This window comes from Stegodyphus dumicola, chromosome 2 (assembly GCF_044657685.1).
Source record: "Stegodyphus dumicola isolate Sdum_Otavi_A_Nest chromosome 2, ASM4465768v1".
NCBI classification, from domain to species: Eukaryota; Metazoa; Arthropoda; class Arachnida; order Araneae; family Eresidae; genus Stegodyphus; species Stegodyphus dumicola.
This window is the reverse complement of record NC_140769.1, coordinates 187,248,536-187,268,680: the sequence shown is the minus strand read 5'-3', so window position 1 is coordinate 187,268,680 and position 20,145 is coordinate 187,248,536. Positions and strand designations below refer to the sequence as shown.

At 32.1% G+C, this 20,145-nt stretch overlaps 1 protein-coding gene across 9 annotated transcripts in view; it reads right to left on the bottom strand.

Moving 5' to 3' along the window:
• Positions 1-1,255: 1,255 nt before the first annotated feature.
• The window catches only part of LOC118188117 (uncharacterized), a 343,874-nt gene continuing 324,984 nt past the window's right edge, over positions 1,256-20,145 (bottom strand). For 8 of the 9 annotated variants that reach the window (XM_085811536.1, XM_085811539.1, XM_085811537.1 and 5 more), the window contains 2 exons: positions 7,795-7,872; positions 1,256-5,165 (listed from right to left, as the gene is read on the bottom strand). In XM_085811536.1, the coding sequence (XP_085667662.1) occupies positions 7,831-7,872 (42 nt within the window). In that variant the 3' untranslated portion in view covers positions 1,256-5,165; positions 7,795-7,830. Of the gene's footprint in view, positions 5,166-7,777; positions 7,873-20,145 lie in introns of all 9 variants that reach the window. The other variant, XR_015039676.1, reaches the window with a different exon arrangement.

Below are 20,145 nucleotides of genomic sequence, written 5' to 3'. Positions count from 1 at the left end.
AGTGCGCATCATGAAGCTAAATTGTCAAGATGGGATTTTGAGCATTGCAAACATGACTGTTTTATGTCTTAAGGGTAAAACTCATGAAAATGCTGACGCATTATCCAAATTAGATATCGAGGATCCAACATGAATTCTTCCTAAACATTGCTGTAAAGTTAATATTTATATTATTGTAGAGGATGAAAGGTATTTCTATCTGTTATTATTATCATACTTTTGTTTTCTCTGTACTCATTTTGGTATTTTATTTTATTTCTTATGCTGTCTTGTTTATAACAAATTATTGTGTGTGTGAGATTATGGCAAAGCCTCGAGGGCTATCTGCCTAACGGGAGAGATGCCTTCGTGGAGGACTTTCTAAGGGAAACTGGTTCGTATACACGTTACACATGGGGGAAACCACGAAAACGCTCATGCAGCCAGCTCGTTCGCGGGATTCGATCCTCGGACCGAACTACCAGTGTTCAGCGACTTTACCTTCGGCCGCTGGTGGGCCTTCTTGTTTATAACACAGTAATGCGTGTAATTTCATTACAATGTGTATAACATTAGATAATGTGTCTAATTTTCTTGTTCATTGGAACATTCCTATGAGCATTCGCCCTGTTCTCATTGTTTCTTTCTTTTGAATAAGTAACATATTTCAGATTATCAACATCATCCCTTAAAGCGACAGATGTGCTACTGTAGGAGAGACATATACAATTCTGTGAACTATAAAATTAAAACGACTTTCGCAGATAAAGGAAAATAAAGTTCGGTAGTCACATATCAAGGAAATAGAATTAAGCTTTGCTAGAATGACGACTTCAGAAGAATGTTCTAAGGATGATATGAAAAACTGTAGGTTTGAGTAAGTTGGAGTAATTGTACGTTTGTATTTTAAAAAGTCTAAATAAAATTTATTAATGTTATTAAAGGTTTTATTAAGATGAACCTAATTTTTGCTTTGTTTCAGTAACGTGCGGAAACATGAGTTCCTTCTCAGTATAGAATGAAAAGGAAAAAAAAAAAAAAAAAAGCTTCTGTGATCATGGTGAAATACAAATTTGGCTTTTCATGGAATACATAAATTTTAACACCATTTTTTGCTACTTCGGGTTTCTCCAATGACGTCAATTTCTTATTTGCTGGAAATGTCTCATAACATTCCATGTTTATCGCAGTCTAAATAAAAGTGACATTAATATTTCAGGAATTATGAAGGAAAGTAAAATGCTCATCAATCGTAAAAAATTACTGTACAACTAAGTGTTGTTACAAAAAACGTTTATTGTGCAGTTCTAGATATACAAAGGTGAACAAATAATGACGTCTTAGAGTAAAACATAGATGCTTGTAACGCAGAATAAATGTATCCTTTTTTCAATAAATTAAAAATGACAAAGTATTCAGGACAAAAAACACCCAAATAAGATAACAGAGGACATTTCTAAGCATGGCTTCACTAAATTCAGCACAGTTTGTACCAGAAAAAGAAAATTTAGTATATCATTAAGACTTAAGAAACAAAATATTTTCATCTTAACTGCTCGAAGAATTTTCTAGTCATTCCCATTTACTGTAATTTAAAACTGAATAATTCATACAATGCTTCTTAATTTCCCATTCAATGTAAAAAAATATATCTGTGCTTAAATTTTAAACATGAAACTATGATAAACATCAAAGAGATTATTAACTTGAAAAGTATTTGAATTCAGAGGGACTAATTCATCCCGTTTTATTCTTTTGAGTTAGAGAATATACCCTTATGTTCTCGAAATTTATGTTGTGAAAACTAATTTTGTTACTCCTCATTTCATGAACTTTAATAACATACAATTATGTAAAAACCGATGAAAAGTGAAGCTTGCTGTATTACACTTTATCCAAAAGAAAGTTATACAGATCTTTTAGGCGATTCGCTTAGGCTATTATTAGAGAGTTGAAAGTGAAATACAAAATGATAATCCTTATTATCTTCTTGAAAACCCAAAGGATGTTTAAGTGTGTTAAAAGTTTCCGAAAATTTATTTAAAATTTTTTTAAAGTTTTATGTCTGAGTAAAAGTTTCGAATTTAAGGTTCAGAAATTTTAAAGGTAATAGTTACAGTATATTTTCGAAAAATGAAGAAGGAATAAAATAATTTTTTAAAAGCAGTATATATTTTAAATGGAAAATATTTTAAAATTGCTTTTACTGATGGCAAAAATGTATAAAGTGGCAAAAAGTATGATAATAAAACGCATTCTTTCATGTAGCACTAAATTTGCTGAAGGTTATACATTGTAACAATAAAGGCTGTTTATTAAGAAAAACTCATTTTATTTATTTATTTACCTTTCGTAATTATGCGAAAAGAGAAAATTTTGGTACGAATAAATAAAGCAAAGAAACCACAAATATCATTGAATCTTGAAACTAGAAAGCTAAAAGATAAAACTTTCGCTTCGACAAGAGAAGCAAAGCTATTAACTGGATCGTCTAAACGCAGAAATTTTAAAATAATAGTGAACAAACTGTTTATGATTTGGGTGAAGCCATGGACTATATGACAACTCCACATGATTTAACAAACGACAGTCTTATTCATCTAAAGCTGAAAGGAGAATGGCTTTCAAACAAATACTCTAAAAAGCACAGATATGAAAGAAAAAATACAAGTATAATTTACAATTAGCACATTTATCAGAAGTTTTCACAGATGATTTATACAGAAATGCTTTCTGATTAATAATTTTCATACGACATTAAAAATTAATTCCACTCAAATTCCAATAGTACAATTGCTTAGTCTGATTTTATTAAAAAGGGAACTTCTGCCTTGTTTTGTGCGGAACTAAAGATGACGACAAGTTCAGTTTGAAAACCATATTTCTTAAAACTTTAGTTAGCTTAGAGTAAAAAAAGTTCTTTCATCTGACAAGATTGAGTATCGTTTAATTTCTTGCATAGATCACCGGTAACAACTTTTAACCAAGACAGAAGCAAATGTAAACTTTAATTTTATTCCTTCCTCTTAAGATTATAGTTTTAATCTAAAGATCTAGTTTTTAAGATTAATTGTATAAATAATCCTCCTTTTCATAACCTCAAATAAATTTTTTATATCACAATATTCAGTCTTATAAACGACGTTTTGATAGACATAAAAATTGTTTTCTTTATTTCTACGTGACTTGAAAGAAGATAAAAGAAATTCAAAGATCTGTCATATATTATATTATAAGAGATAAAAAATATTAAAAATACTATTTAAATTAATCTAATAACGTTAATAGATTAGAATGGTTAAAATTATTTAAATAACTTTCATCCATTTAAAACATAAGGAAATCAGCTGAATATTTAAGGTAAAATATTAAACCATCATATATTGAAACTCTCAGAGCTATTACTCGAATGCAACTTTCTTAAAACAAAAACAAAACACATACACACAGAAATTGGGGAGAATAAAATAAAGGCTATAAAAAGGTTAACTTTGAACAAATAATTCATTTTTTAAACAAGAGAAAATGGAAATGGAAAACGTTTTTGAGCCTTTATATTTTGTCGATTAAAAAATTGTTTAATTTTGATCGCATAACAGAAAGAAGTAAGATAATCAATTATGGAAAAAAGTAATTCAATCATTTAATGTGAAGACATTATTAAGAACACGATTATGTCTGCCTTTTGTTTTCAAATTGTTTTCAAACTTCAGAATTAACTTATAATATAAAAGTTCTCCGGTTGATCTAGTGCAAGGAAATTTATGTAGAGCATCGTTTATCCATTCATAATGGACCTTAAAGTTAAAATTTAAATAATTCATACAAGTGGGATTCATACAAAAAGGTAGCTGCATAAATCTAAAAGTAAATATGAATTAGTGAAATATTATCTTGCGACAGAATTTTATATTAGCATCTCTACCAGTGCAATTTATTTAAATTGTGTTGACAATGCGTATTTACGCATTTCAGGGCCTTTGTATTAGCTAACAAAAAGATCTACTTGTATTTTAAAGCTATCAAATATGAATTTTATTGGGGGGAACAATTACAATGTTTAATATATAGCTGGAGAAAGCAAAACAAATAGTTAATTTCAAATAATGTCAAATTCATAAATTTTATGTAATTTTAGACACTTAATTGAATATAAATCCTAGTCATAAAACTCCATTAGGAATTTTCCGGATACCAGCAAAATCTTTACATTATTCAATCCTATTTAAGTTTTTTAAAACATAGCAGAAGAAAACAAGTTTATTACCAATAAATCACAAAGATTTGTTTCACTTAATTAAAACGTTATACATAAAAACCGTATAATTGTAGAATTATAAAAACTACTGAAGTCAACCTAGTTTTGGCGAAATTTGTTATTTTCATATTTTATTTATCGTTAATTTCCACATTTTCAGTATATTATACAGCTTTTTAGAATATTTTCATCAAGGCAGTCTTGCTTGTTTCTGCTCGAAATCCATGTGTTTGAAAAACAGATTTGTTTTCAAATGAATATAATCTAATTACAAACGTTTGTCACTAAATCAGTAAACATATAGATACCATTGATGTACTGAAAATCTGAAGATTTAAAAAACATCGACGAGTTGTTTTTAAGTGCTTACTTTACCGGACTTCTCTCAGAAATGCAGAAATAGAAAAATTGCTTTACACGAATTTTCGACATCCACAAAGCAGCTGGAATTTCATTAGCGATGGAGGATAAAACGAAGTATGCTGAAATGTTGCTGAAAATAAATATTTTCTTAGCTTTGTCAGTGACACGGTAGTTTAAATAATCGGTAATTTAAGAAATTAACTGAAATTAGATAACCGATGCTCTACTGGCGATAATAAAATGCCTTTTCGCTTCATACAAAACAATGTCGAATCCTGGCTCCACATGATCAAACTATGAGTACATTTTTCACGATACAAAGTGCACAGTAACTGTTTTTTTTTTCTAGTCTTCTACCCCCACATTCTTATCCTGGACTGAGACCTGAGAGACACAAATGTTCAGTTCTAAACCAAGACTGTCGACTCTGATGATGAGAAAATTCTCTAACAATTCAGATGGCGAGTTCAAACTTTTCGGCCACCTTTGTCTTGCACCATCAATTCAACAAACATATACCTGCTAACACACAACAGTGTCCAGCACTGCAACTTCACGTTTTCATCTGAAAAATAAAAAGCGGGAAATAATTAGCACAAATAAAAATTAAAGAAAAAGATGTGTACAGCCATGTTTAAGTGCAGTTTAAAGAATTAAGAAAATATCTATGCACGGTTATTATTTAAATTATTTTAAACATCATAGCAGAGATTCTTCGAAAGTTTAAACTGCAACGCCTCCTTCCTTTCACCCTTTCACAGAGTTACAGTTATTTCTGTTATAACTGGATCACACTAGAAATTACCTTAATATTGTTGTGTTTAATAGAAAATTGTAATTTTTATATTTAAATATTTTTTTCCAAATAATAAAATAATTATATCATCACTTTTCAGTATAATCCCTGTCTAATAATTCAGTGCGTTTAATGCCAGAACTGAAAAAAGGCATAAATATACCGCCGGCAATGAATTCTTTCTGATGGGTACTCTCTTACTCTAGCGCTGCCAAACAAACCTCATTTTCATCACGAAACATCGTTCCACTCAGAAGTGTATTCTGATCTTTAGGAAGATATGTTGCAAAAATGCTTCATCACCTTACACCGATAAAACTCTGAGAAAGCATCTTACGTTTTTATTTCCTTTCAGGTTTCCCTTCAGTGCCCATCTTTGTAGAATTTCACCTCACTGTGATGTGATGGGCTTATCCAACATTAATGTCCAATAATGATGCCATTTTCCTGACTATCATCCGGCAGGTTTCCTGTATCACGTTCTCGCAGTTGTTTTGTTGCCTTCCGTAATAGCTGAATACAGGCAAACAGTATCTTCCATAGAGTGATGTCAGTTTTTATCTTCTTAATCGATTCGTACACTCACGTACATACACAATTCAGACACCAGTCATTGCTATCAAGTCCTCCACGAAGGCATCCCTCCCCTTAGGCAGATAGCCCTCGAGGCTTTGCCGTAATTAAATAACCTAACCTAACCTAACCTGTCATTGCACTGAATTCTCATCGACTGTGAAACTGTATCACTTTTATTCTTTCGCTTAGTAAAAAATCTAACAACGATTTTCTGGTTTTGCTTCGTACCCTGTTTCAAGAGAGCTGCCATCTTGTCTAAATGTTTCTCATGTTCCTATGCGGGGGGTTGGTATATTTAACTGTCTGAGTCTTGACACGAGACTGATATCGATTGGGTACGCGATTTTTAATACAAGTTCTCCAGTGTTGTCTTGTGATAAACGTATAAGTAGTGGCTAAGCTCGCTCTTAATACCACAGTAGCACATGTCTCTTTCTCTTTTGCCAAATCTGTATAGATATGCAGAGGTGAAACAATGAACTGTGTATAGCTGTGTAGCATAGCTGCAATTAATCTTGATTTCGGTAGAGACTTCAGAAAATATTTATAGGTCTCTCGATCTCCATCCGTGCTGTTCCAATTCTCTTGCCATTCTGATATAATCAGAACAATTGTCTCGTGTTTCAGGTGAGAGACTGGATTTGGAATGTGGATGTGATGCGTACTAAGATCTGCTTTGATTGTTGACTTGTGCAAAAGGATTTCCATGACGGATATTTTGCGTCTGAATGGCTCTTTTGCAAGCCGCTCTTTCCCTTTTAAATATGATACATCTTTTTACACTTTTTTCGGGGTCTTGATGTGATTGAAAACGCCTTCTGAGTTCTTGAATTGTTTGATGGTTGATTGCCAGAGAGGTGTTTCACCAGTTGCACTTGAGGTATGGTTTTAGCTCGTTTAAGTTTATATGCCTCGTTTACAGACGTCCTTCATGGTATGTATGAGTTTCTCAGTGGCACTATCCAAATCCACAAGTGTATATTTATAATGTTAATATATCGAAACATTTATATATTTTCCATATTTTCTTTTTTTCCTCTATTTTCAAGATGGTTTCACATTTAGTACTAAAAATTATTTCTACAAGCCAGCTCTTTCTACATCTTCAAAATGTGGTGAACTGAAAAGCTGCAACCCTGATACTTTGATAGCATTTCTGTGTCATTTATATACTACATCGTAGAGATAACTTTATTGCAGTATAGGATAGGATATGGTTTGCCAAACAAATCGGCAGCCAGCATATTTTTAATTGTAAAGAAAGATTAAAAGATTAGAAATACTGCTAAAGCAAAGCACATATGACGAAAAAGGAGCAGTGTTAGCTGACATTAATTTTGCCGAAAAAATACTCATTTTAATGTTTTTCGAAAAAGTTTTGAAATATCGTATATTACAACTAATTAGCCAACTGCTATATACCAAGTGAAATATAAACCCTTTTGCCTCTTATGAAATAATGAATATTATATGTTCATTATTTCATAAGAGTTGCAACAAAGATTCTCAACACTTATCCTGTTCTAGACAATTTCCTAATGGGTTTCATGCACGCAACATTTCGGTGATCCTTGAAATAACTTTCCACAGTTTATATTACATATCATTTTCTCTTCTAGATGCAGTACATGAAGTTTGGGTATAATAAAGTTTGAAGTTTAATTAATGTTTTCAAGCATGCTAATACTAAATTTAGGTAATGCTATGTTGTAAATTTAAAAACAAAAGAAGTAAATTTGCATTTGAATTGAACATTTTATAGATTTTTATAATGAGACATATTAAAGGAAAAAAAATTCGTTCACCACTTTTCTTGTCTTACGTGGCAGTGTTTGACCATTTTCGACAAACAGGACAGCTACGCCGCGGGAAGAGGTGTCGTTGGAGGGGCAATGATGACCTGAAAGTACAGTAATATTTTAAGAATAACAGTAACAGAATAAGTGCAGTACAATAATCATTTTACTGCATTTACATTTATTTTTAATTTAAACATGAATTATTCAAAAGTACATATTAATTCTGGCCTTCAAGAGCTTTTGATACAAAGACTTCTAACATATCTTTTCTGCATCAATTATCAAGCCTAAATTCATTTTTATATTATTATTACATATTATTAATGTAATTATGTATTGTATATATACGTTTAATTTCCTCCTATTTAGCTACATTATTATTGTTAATGTATGATTTACGGATGAGCTATATACTTAAGGATCCTAAGTTTTCTTAATTCAAGGACTCAAAGTTTTCTTAATTCAAGGACTTGTTTCTTCCCTTGCTTTCTAATAATTCTAATCAAAACAGTAGTTGGCATCCCCGAAACGATTTTACTTTGCTTAATAGGTGTGTTTCGAATTAGTATGTAAAGACAGTCGCTGGGAACATGACCTCAGAAATGAAATCCAAGTTAAAACCATTAATGAGGCTCAATCGCCTGACAATCACAAATTCCTTGGAAACCACCTGTCTCGTTAGCTGACAAACGTAGCGTAATTAGATCTCGGACCTACGACTTCACTCACGTTCGTATAAACTTCAGTTAATGCAGAGATATCTTCACAATTCTTCATTTCTTGTGATGACAGCATTTATTCAGTTGTTGGTGCTGCGGTCCCAACAAAGAAGTATAGGCTTCTGTTACCGGTGCCGATAATCAGTGGATGCACACTGCGGGGGGGGGGAAGGACAGTTCTCTATATCTTCCGTTCTACTGGACCGACTGAAGAAATTCAACTTGCGTTTTTCATGTTGAAATGACATGCCAAAGTTTTTTCCATATTTCAATTCTACAACTCAAACTACGCCAAACTACCAAGTTTTGTAAAAATCGTACGAATAGTTTTTAAAAAATGAGCTCTCAAAATTTTAGCTCCTCAATGTTAATTGAGTTTAGTATATATTTATTCATCTCTCGTTTTTTGCTACACTTATTTGATTCTTCCTTTCACATTTAGAAATTTAGGTTCATTCAAAATAAAACTCATCCATTTTTTAATTATTTATTTTTAAAATTTGTATTTTAAAATAATTTTTATAAATTTTTCAAAAAAAACTTTGAAATATAACCTATAAAATTTTTACCATCATCTTAAAGTAGATGTATTTCTAAGCATACCTGCAAAAAATTTATTCAAAATTTTATTCAAAATTTCCGAAGATATACGTGAATTTATATATTGGCGCGTTTTAAAATTTGGAATATTTGTTGAAAGTGATAAAACATCAAATGTGGTTAAGACACTATGCTAAAATTATTTGGAAGTAGAAACGCAGTGGCCTTTTCCCCGCTCATGCACAATGTAAAAAGGTTGGAACGACGTGACTTTTTTTCCGCTGCAGCATAATGGAAGGGAAAAGAAAATTGGTTGCCACATATCCAGAGATTCGCCAAGTGAATTATTTTTGGCGCAAACTTGAAAAAATTGTGCCAAGATGAATGTTTGAATTTCTCCGTAAATTTCGCACCAAAGTTTACAAAATTTAATATCTAGACATAATTTGAGTCGCAGAATCGAAATATTGAAAAAATTGGTATGTTATTTCAGAAAAAGTCCGATTTTGATTTGGTGCCAAAATACCTATGTTAGAACAATGCTATATATAAATCTAATATATATCCTAAGTCGCGCTTTCAAGACATGAAAAAGGAATTCAGAAGTCAAACAACAAAAATCAGCGTTATATTTTCAAATTTTCACAGGACTAGTTTCGATGGTTTTACCGAACCACCTTCGTCAGCTGCAAAAGCGCAAATGAACAAGATAGGATCTAATGATCAGATCAGATAAGAAAGCCCGGACAGAAAATAAGCTAGTGGCGCCATCTGTTGATGAAACCAGAACTAAAACATAATTTCCTTAAAGGCCGAAGGCAAAGATGGATTGGAATTAGGATCGTTAACTAGTACAGAAAGATTTTTTTGAATGTGAAATGCCTCTAGAAAATCTAGTTCTCCAATGGAAGATGTTTTTTGAATAATTTTGGCAGCAGAAAAATTGAAAGTGTGATTTTCGGACCAACAATGATGAGCAACAGAAGACTTCTGTGTTTCCGTTTTTCTAACATATGCCTCATGTTCCTTGACGCTAAATTTTAAGGCTCTCTTAGTTTGGCCAATGTAAATTAAACCACACTCGCAAGGAATCCTATAAATGCCCCAGGAATTCATATCCGGAATGAGTTCCTTGAGTATGGAACTCGGAATTTTATTGATGGGAGAATAAACGACCCGAAAGTTAAATTTCTGCAAAATATCTGCAACTTTATAGCTAATTGATGGAAAGAAGGGAATGACAACAGAATTTTTATAATCTCCTAAAACAAGAGTGTGCCTTTTAGTGCGTTGAGATGAGAATTTTTTAACTGCTTGATTAATAATGTTGGGTGAAAAGCCCCTGTCAACAGCTATTGCTTTTAAATAATTTAGTTCTTCATCAAGGGATAGTTTGGAGGAGCAAACTTGAAGAGCACGGAAAACATAGGAATAAAATGAAGCTAACTTTTGTTTAGTCGGATGACATGATTTAAAGTGTGCTGGAAGGCAAAACGATGAAGGTTTCTGGTAAACCGTAGTACTGAAGTTGGATGTGTTACGTGTGACCAGAATGTCGAGAAACGGAAGAGAATTGCAAGTCTCAAGTTCAAAAGTGAACTGAATAGCAGGATCAATAGAATTCATTGTTGATAGAACTTTATTTAAATCATCTATATTACCTTCAAACAGGGTTTGTTGTTTGACTTCTGAATTAGTATTTGTTCGGCGTGTTATTGTGTCTTAATGAAAAAGGAAATTTGAATTTTGTCAATCGGGCCCAGTAGAACGGGAGGTATAGAACTGTCCCATTTCCCCCCCGCAGTGGACCGTCTCATTGCTGAAGCTTGCTGCGCAAGTCAGATGCATGAGATTAGAGAGTCAATTATATTAATGTTGAGTATTTATTTCTACAGTTTTTGCAATGACATACACAATTAGGCCTCAGTTTGCTGTAATCCACAGATGAATGTCATTCTTAATGCGTTCGAATAAAGAACAATTCGGCCATCACAGAAGCGCACGAGCCAATAGCTTGCATTGCATTCTGTTTTTGCTCCTTTATAAAATGCAGTGTTAATACGACGATTTTTCAGAGAGCACTGAACTCGATTTGAAGCCGTACAGATAGCCCCGAACAGAGGGCTTACTCAAAGACATATTAGAACTCATGCTTAAATGTTGTAGTTAATGCGAATTCGGTGTTTTAAAGTGTTTATATCATATTTTATTTTAAATAATTCTACAGTGGTAATTTTGAAAACGTTCCACTGAACGTTTCTTAGACAAGTTCTGAAATGTTCTGAATTTCGAAGTAACCTAATATAATCTGACTAAATATTCATGCTATAAACATAAATAAAACATATCAATACTCTGTTAGTTTTCAGACTGACTGAAATTTCAAATGAACAGGAATAAGGTTACTGAAAGATTAATAATATTTTCGTTACATTACAGAAATTACAATGTAGATTAGTCATCTAATAAGTAGCATGAATTTGAAAGAAAGAATCTACTTTAGTGATTAGTATGAGAAATAATTACTTTTAATATGTATATGTACAATACATCAAATAATTCAAATATATTTAAAGATAATTTAACTATGTTCTTTGCTATATGCTTTACTCCATTAAAAGACAACGGAATTAATTCTGAGTCTTTTCATAAATTACATAATTTTGTTCATGTTAAATCACTTTGTAATGAGAAAATTCCATATTATGTAACATTCTTTTGGCTGATTATTTTACAAGTTACCCTTTGAGTGCAAAACCTCAGCAAGAATCATATGTTTCTATTCAAGAGTCTTAATATTTTATGACGTATAAATCGTCTAGACAAATGCAGAGCAGTCCATACTGCAAGATGTGATTTTTTTGTTATAACCTTTCCACAGAAAGGGCAAATGATCAGAGCTCGCATTTATTGAAGAGTAGAAAATTATCAATAATAATGAGCTATAAATTTTAATTATTCAGCTGTAAAAGGAAATTTTAATATTCTGGAATAGAATATTAGGAAAGGAATAGAAATATTAGGAAAGTTATAAAAAACTTCTGCAAAAAAGATTGATAAATTACAAGTATTTGATTTTTGAAAGGGCAAAGAACTGTATATTAAAACATTTGAATTTTATTATGGAAATTATTTAGTATTATTCTGTAATAATGGTTTTAGAATTATTGTTACAGGACTCATGACTCTGCATGATTAAAAATGTCACCAATACTTTCATTCGAAAGTAACTTAACGAACTATATTAGCACTGATGACACGTTTCCTTTAATTCTTTTAGGAAGTACCTTGTCTTTTTCTTCCTCCCTTTTCCTTCCCTTCAAAAGAGAACTTGTTCATCGTACTTTTTAATTCTCAAAAATTGTATTTTACTTTCCGTTGAAGTTCTCATGACTGAAGTTAACTGAAGAGCCCTCGATTTTCTGTTCTTTGGTAGATTATTTTGTTATTGGATAACGAAAGGTCTTTAGACAACGCGTTTTGCGATTTAGTACCTTATAATAAATTAAGCACGATAAAATTAAATTCTTACTTTTAGGAAATTATATCATTAAGGGATAAGGTACATTCAAATAATTATAAAAATAAAAATTGCTTTATGCCGTTTAAATGTTTTTTTCCCAAGCATTTTAAAACAAAATGGTAAAAAATCATTCAAAGGTTTTGCAGTTTAAAGAGCCAGATGGTTAGTTTACATCTGCATTTCAGCAAATTTCTCGTATCAAATCCTCTGAACTATTTGTATAAAATAATTCTGTGCAAAAATTTAAACAAATATATAGTTACATATTATATATTTAGTTATAAATATATAGTTAAGTTAACTTGTCAGCATATCTATATATTTATTAATTTTAAGAAAGTAATGTGCTTACAATATTCCAAGGTAATTTCGTTTTTATAAAAATGTTATTTTCTAGTTTGCGTGCATATTTCTGAAATGACTGAACAAGAAATTTTGACGAATTGTGTAAAACCTTTATGCGTATAAAATTACCAATTATTATGTCTCTGCTATAAGAACTTTTACAATTATAATTAAATTTGTAATTACAGAAGAATTTCGATTCATTACTTTTCATTGTCTCAAATAAGTTTACGCATTATTATTTAAATATAAAATTATGCATGCTTACAAATTTTAATTGACAAATATACTTTTATATTCCTTAATTAATATTGAGAAAATAACCTTCATTTACGAAGTTTGAAGGTTACGAAGGTTTAACAGTTACGAAGTCAATATCTTTACATTATAATTTCTAAAAACTATAAATTTCCTACCTGTGCCCATCATTTCTCTAAAACCGCTGGTCAAAATTTGAAAACATTTTGTCGCTTATATATAAACTTATATATACCGCTTATATATAAACTTTGTATGATTATAAAGGGACCAATTAGTATACTTCTTGCTTAAAACTTTAGAAATTATATTTATTTTTGTGTTAAAAAATAATCGATTTCTCTTTCTCAAATTAAAAATTTGATTTTTTTAGGAAAGAATTGTTTAATTATTTTTAAAGTAGGTCATTTTAATGAAACATCATTTTCTTATTTTGAAGACAGTGATTTGTTTTACCATTAATGCTATGTACAATGCATATTTTATTTTGATGACAAAGAGGTTATATTATTTTTATTTTATTTAAAAAATTTTAATATCTGAAACATAAAGTAAAGGTTAAAACATTTTCTGACCATAACCCAGTTAATTATAAAAACATTGAGTTTTAAACTGCATTAAACATTTTGTCATATTTTGACAGAGACATTTTTTAAAAACCTATTAAACTAAATTTCTTGAATATATAATTTTGCTACGACACATTTTTATTATTAATATTTGAGGTTTTTTTATTAAGTTTAATACATATTATAAATTTTGCTTTCCTGATATAGTGCAACCTTTACTGAGTTTTAAACTTTTAAAAATCTCCCATTTCTTTAGCATTTAACTTTAAAAATCTCTCATTACAGTAGTATTTTCTTATAATTTCCTAGGAGGTAATCAAATTAATATTAATTATTAATATTTAATGTATATATAAAATGCAAAATAAATTAAAAATTAAATGTCACCCTAAATTCAGTTCGAAATAAACATATGCAAAAACTAAATACCAGGAGTACAGTGACAAACTACAAGAAAATGTGGTCAAATGATGCTAAAAGGAAAAATTAAAAAAGAAATTTATATCTTTTGCTGTATTCTCATCACAGAGTTAGTGCAACGAAAGAAGTGTATAAATCAAACTTTTTCTAAACCAACGAACACAAAAATAACTGAAATAAAACTTAAAATAATCTCAAAACTAAACTTACAATAACCTAAAAAAATCAACAAAATGTGTTTTTATCATTAGAACTCCTACAGACCGAAGTAAGTAATACAGATTATTTCAAAATTATAGCATCAAAAACATAAACAAATTAAAAAAAACATAGAAATATTATTTTGAGCAGACCGAGTCCAAAAAACAAAACCTGCGAATACAAAATATTCAACATCTGCAAGTACAAAAACATATGTAAATTTTGACCCTCAAACTATACATAAAACCCATAGGCCTGGTTAAACACTTATAAAACATAACATCAAAATCACAAACAAGCAAAAACGCTTAAAAATCTAATAATAATAATATTCAGTTAAAGCGGGCCAAGTCCAAGAAACCACAAGTAAAAAATATGGTTTAGTAATGTATTAGATATACTACGTTAAGCAATAAATTTAGATATACTAAATTTAACCAATCAATGATATTGAAAATAATTAAAAAAATTACATTGTAACATTGTAAATGGTGTAGCAGAAATGAGTAATTTATAAAAGAAAAATCTGATGTGTACACCACATGACTTCTTTGTACGGATTATACACATTTTTTCTTGCATTTCATCTAAACTTATTGGATTGAATTAAATCTACTTCGCCGACAGCGCATAAACCACAATAGAATAAATGCATTCTTTAAAATTCACTCTAGTATTTGTTATTCACTCTAGTATGTTGTTTACCATAGTGACACTCTGGCTCTAGATTCACTTAACAGTATTATATTTCGTTCATAATATAACTCATAATGCACAAAATTTATGTCATTTAAAGAATAGAATTATCTAATCGTTGCCACATGTTCTATTCAAATACTATAAGAAAGCTAGAACGATGTATAAAAGAAATTACGCAAACAAAACAAAAAAGAAACAGTTTTTCACAGACGATTGAGTATTTCTCATTCAATTAATTCAGTTCTCACTTCGCGAGAAGGCAAAAATACATAAAAACTCAAAATATCTATATTAAAAATCACGAAGTAACTCTTAAACACTTATTTCCTCGAAAAATTTCCAGAAAGGATTAAGCATGATTTAATTTGCAATAAAAAATGAAGGCGTTATATTTGTTGTTGCGAAGTTACGTTTCTCTAGATTGGCAACAAATCCTTTAGTCTGCTGTTTCAAATGTAAACAAACAATGGCCGCCATCAAGAAAAGGATTAGGCTTAGCGGCACTTAAACAACTTTAAAATTGTTGATAATTCTAAAAATATTGCATAGAGATTTACTAAAGGCATAAAAACCTTAACCGGAAGATAAAAACAACATAATTCAATCATTTTTAAAGCAAAAAATGTACAATTTACAAACGTATAAGAGTAAAGAAACTGAGATCACTGAGCCGGGTAACAGAGTGGATATATATATATAAATAAATTTATATACGTTTGGTGCGGCCGACTGCAACCAAAATACGAATTGCACATCTACATGTTATAGCAGTCCTATATACAAAATTTCAACGTTCTGAGGCTACTCTTTTTTGAGTTATGCGAGATACGCACGTACGTACATACGTTCGTACAGACGCCACGAAAAATTCTCTTCAGAATTCATTTTAAAGCAGTTTTATAATTTTTTTGGACGAAAAGAGTCTTTTATTCTGTCTTTACGTACAGATATCACGAAAAAACATCGTTAAATTGCATTCGATAGCGGTCAAAATAAATATTTTCGTTGAAATATGCTGCCTGAAACTTTTCGCGATTACAATACTTCCTTTTTACTTCGTACAAGGAAGTAAAAAACATCGAATTAAGAAGATCGAAGAAAAAGCCATAAAAAAAGTTTAAGTGAAGTAATGTTTCACTTCAATTCAGAAAACAAAAAAGTTATAAGGAATGTAAACTGTAGTATTTAGTACCAAAATAATTAAATTTTTTAAATTAAGAAATCGAAAAAGTGACGAATAAAAAAATTAATTCGAAAAAGCTAAACAATTGTGGTAAAGTGATGGCAGTATTTAATAAACTGTAAGCTAAGTTGTGAGCAATCTTAGAGAATATAAAAGAGGAATTTGGAAAAAAAATGTTATAAATAACAGGTAACCAGTAACAAGCTAAAATAGAATAAAGGCAGAAAACGAAACAGAGGCAAATGTTACAGATAATACAATTCACTCAAGTGGGTTTTCTTCAGACTTAAAAGGCACATTTTTAAAATAAAAGAGATAGACAATTATTAGGCAGCCTAATTTAAATTAAAACTAATGTAAGAATTTTGACAAGAAAACCTAATTCAACTGTGGTAAGAATATCCAAACTATACCGCCATATGGTTTAAGTATAGTCTTTCACGAAAAACACCAGTTTGGGAGTGAAAACAATTATTAGGTTGACGACTGTAGTTTTGCTAGTGGTTTTTTTAATGACATTAAGCGGAATTTTAGTATATTTTAATAATTTAATTACTAACATTGTTACCCATTTCAGCGAGTAGTTGGATTAGGTTTTGAACTGTATTTTACTTTACATTTATTCATCATATATATATGCAAAGTATATTTGCAAAATAATTTACTATTTAAGACAGCATAAATTTTATCAGAATCTATTAAACTTTAATACAAAAGTTTACACATAATATAACATACCCAGCATAATCACCGTATAGATATTTTCTATACGTTCTAGTGTCTTCTACATCTTAGCGAAAGTTCAAAGAGAGTATCTGTTAACTTGGAAATCTGGTGTCTAACATACAATTATAATCTATTTATCACTTTTGATTTCTTCAGAATCTTCATAAAACATGCTATTCGCATTTTCAAGGCCTGACTCTGCGCGTTTCCTGAGCTAGAACGTATTTTTTAAAAAACCATAAACAGCAAAAGACATTTGCGAAACTTATCTTTCTGACAGCAACGGCTTACATTCTTCCTGCTTTCATTGTCTCCCTTGGAACAGTATAGTACAACTTCGACTAATGATTTTGTAGCAATAGTACTTTAATTAAGGATAAATAATTTATAATTTAAAAAATTAATAAATAAAGACACAATCATTGATATCGATTAAGGTTAAATTAAACAATAACATCTGTATTATTAATACTGAATTCTAAACCAATTAGTTTAAAATAAAAAATTTCAATGATAATCTATGTCATTCGATATTCGATTACACTATTTCTGAAGGGGAAATAAGTGTAGGGTTATCAAAGGTGATGTTACAATGATGTATTATAAGTATACTAGAGACTAACGTAGCGTTAACTCAACAAGCGATACCTGTGTACCAACGAACAAGAGATATCTGTGCGCACATCACTAATTAATAGATTCAATGTAGAAATGTACGTGCAAATACGGACAAAGTGATCACAAAAGTGACCTACGTCTCATTCAAGTTCAGTACAAGAACCCAGAGAAAACAGGCCAGCAGACTATACGATGATATGATGGATGGGTGCACGTTGCGGATTCCATGTCCAAAGGCGGTCTTCCAACCTGAATGCCATTGCTGATAATAAAGTGATAGACAATGTGATTTGCCTCGTGGCGTTAGAGTCAAGATCGGATAACATCAAAACGGCATCGAGCTGTGTGCTCCGATGATATTCATTCTGTATTGCATTTAGGATGGATGCGGAAAATACAGGTGTTGCAATAAGATTATGGACCTACTGTGTCCACTTTAAGACGTAAAAATTGATACTGTGGAAAATATTCTAATGGGAAGCCTTAGCCATTTAAATCTGTTTTGAAAGAATTTAATTGTTGCAGGTTATCAAAATATGCAGGTTGATTACTTATACCAAGTCAATAAAAAACTTCAGAGAAAAGAATTTCCACTAGGACAGATACACCTACTTTCTTTCAGGGCTTTCAGCGTAAGGATACTACACTAGTGTGCAAAAATTAAGGACGAAGTCGAAAAATTAGCATATCAGCTGAACGAAGAGGCAGAGCGGACAGAAAGACCAATCAGGAGATTAAGTAAGGTGATGTACGGTAGCACATGCGCAGATATGCAGGTAGACGTAATGGGGGAGTGTTTGAGTAGTATAAAGCATGTTGTCGGTGTAAGATCAGTATTTCTGGCAAAGAGATTGCACGCCGTATAACAGTTAAAATCACACCGAGTTGCTGCCTCAGCGAGAAATGGCGAATAATCAATCTGTTAGACGACATCTGGATGCTTTTACCCGAGGTCGTATCATTGGGAAGTTGGAGGAAGGCCGTAGTGTGACAAGTGTGAGTTCGGAATTGCTCACAGCATCGTTTCACCCTTTGGAGACAATTCAAACTACAGGAACAGCTATCCGGGGGTTTAGTAGTGGTCGTCCACGAGGAATCACACCCGCAGATGACCGGTATATTGTCTTACAGGCCAGAAGAAACAGGCGGCAGACAGCGGGAGAAATCGCTAGACACACGACACAGGCGACTGGACGACCGACATCGCGTTTTACCGTGGCCAGAAGACTGCACGGTGGTGGTCTGTTTGCACGACGCCCTGTACGGTGTGTACCTCTAACGCCTGCGCATCGGAGAAGGCGTTCTCTGTGGTGCCGGGAACACCGGAATTGGAGAGACAATGAATGGGGACGAGTACTCTTTAGAGATGAGAGCAGATTCAGTCTGAGTAGCGATTTTCATCGCATACTCGTCTGGAGAGAGCGGGGAAGTCGCAATCATCCCTCGAACATCATTGAAAGGGACAGGTATGGAGGTGGCGGTGTTCTCGTTTGGGGAGGCATCATGCTTGGTAGTCGTACAGACCTTCACATCTTCGACGCAGGTTCAGTCAACGTGACCCGTTATTGTAACGAGATTCTTCTTCCATATGTGCGTCTTTTTAGAGGCGCTATGGGTCCGCAGTTCCTTTTCATGGACGACAATGCACCATGTCATCGCACAGTAGCTGCCGAACAGCTCTTAGAGAGCGAGGATATTGAACGTATGGATTGGCTGGCACGATCCGCAGATCTCAATCCCATCGAGCATGTATGGGATTTTCTAGGCAGACGCTTGGCAGCTCGTACCTTACCACCAGTAACGATTCCGGAGCTTCGATTGGCGCTGCAAGACGAATGGGCAGCAATGCCTCAACAACTCATTGACACCCTCATTCTCAGCATCGGCAGACGCTGTGAAACCTGCCTAGCAGTCAGGGGAGATCATATCCCCTATTAAAGACCGGATGTTTCTTGCTGGACACCCATCACAGGGATGTTTCGGCCTTCAGTCGCATTGCTCTCCATGCTACTTTTTCAATAAAGCTTCTTTTTATCCCTCTGATTTCTCTTTTAGTAAGGGTTGCTTACATTACTCATGTCCTTACGTATTGGGGATCTTACGGTATTAAATGTGTTGATTTGGAAAGCTTTTGTACAAAGTTATATTGAAAAAACCGTCTCGTCCTTAATTTTTACACACCAGTGTATAACTCCACTCCTGCCATTAGCACCCAGGGATGGCTCAAGGAACATTAATCGGAATTTAACTATCAAATAACTTCCAAAATCTTCAGACTGAAGCTGCTGAAATTTCTGGCAAGCTTTAAGCGAAACATTACATTCATGATCCTAACGTGTTATTATTTAGATTATAGCATAAGGTAATTCGCATAACACACGGGGAAAACACTGAAATTCCTGTGCAGTCAGCTCTTTTACCAGGATTTGAACCCCGGGCTGATTAGCCAGTGTTCAGCGATTTTGCTGCTCAGCCACTGTGGGCCATGCAAGCTGTCGAGATTGACGTATAGGGTAGGGTTACGCACAATATTGGCAATAAATATTCCTATAAGCCTACATTATATAATGGAA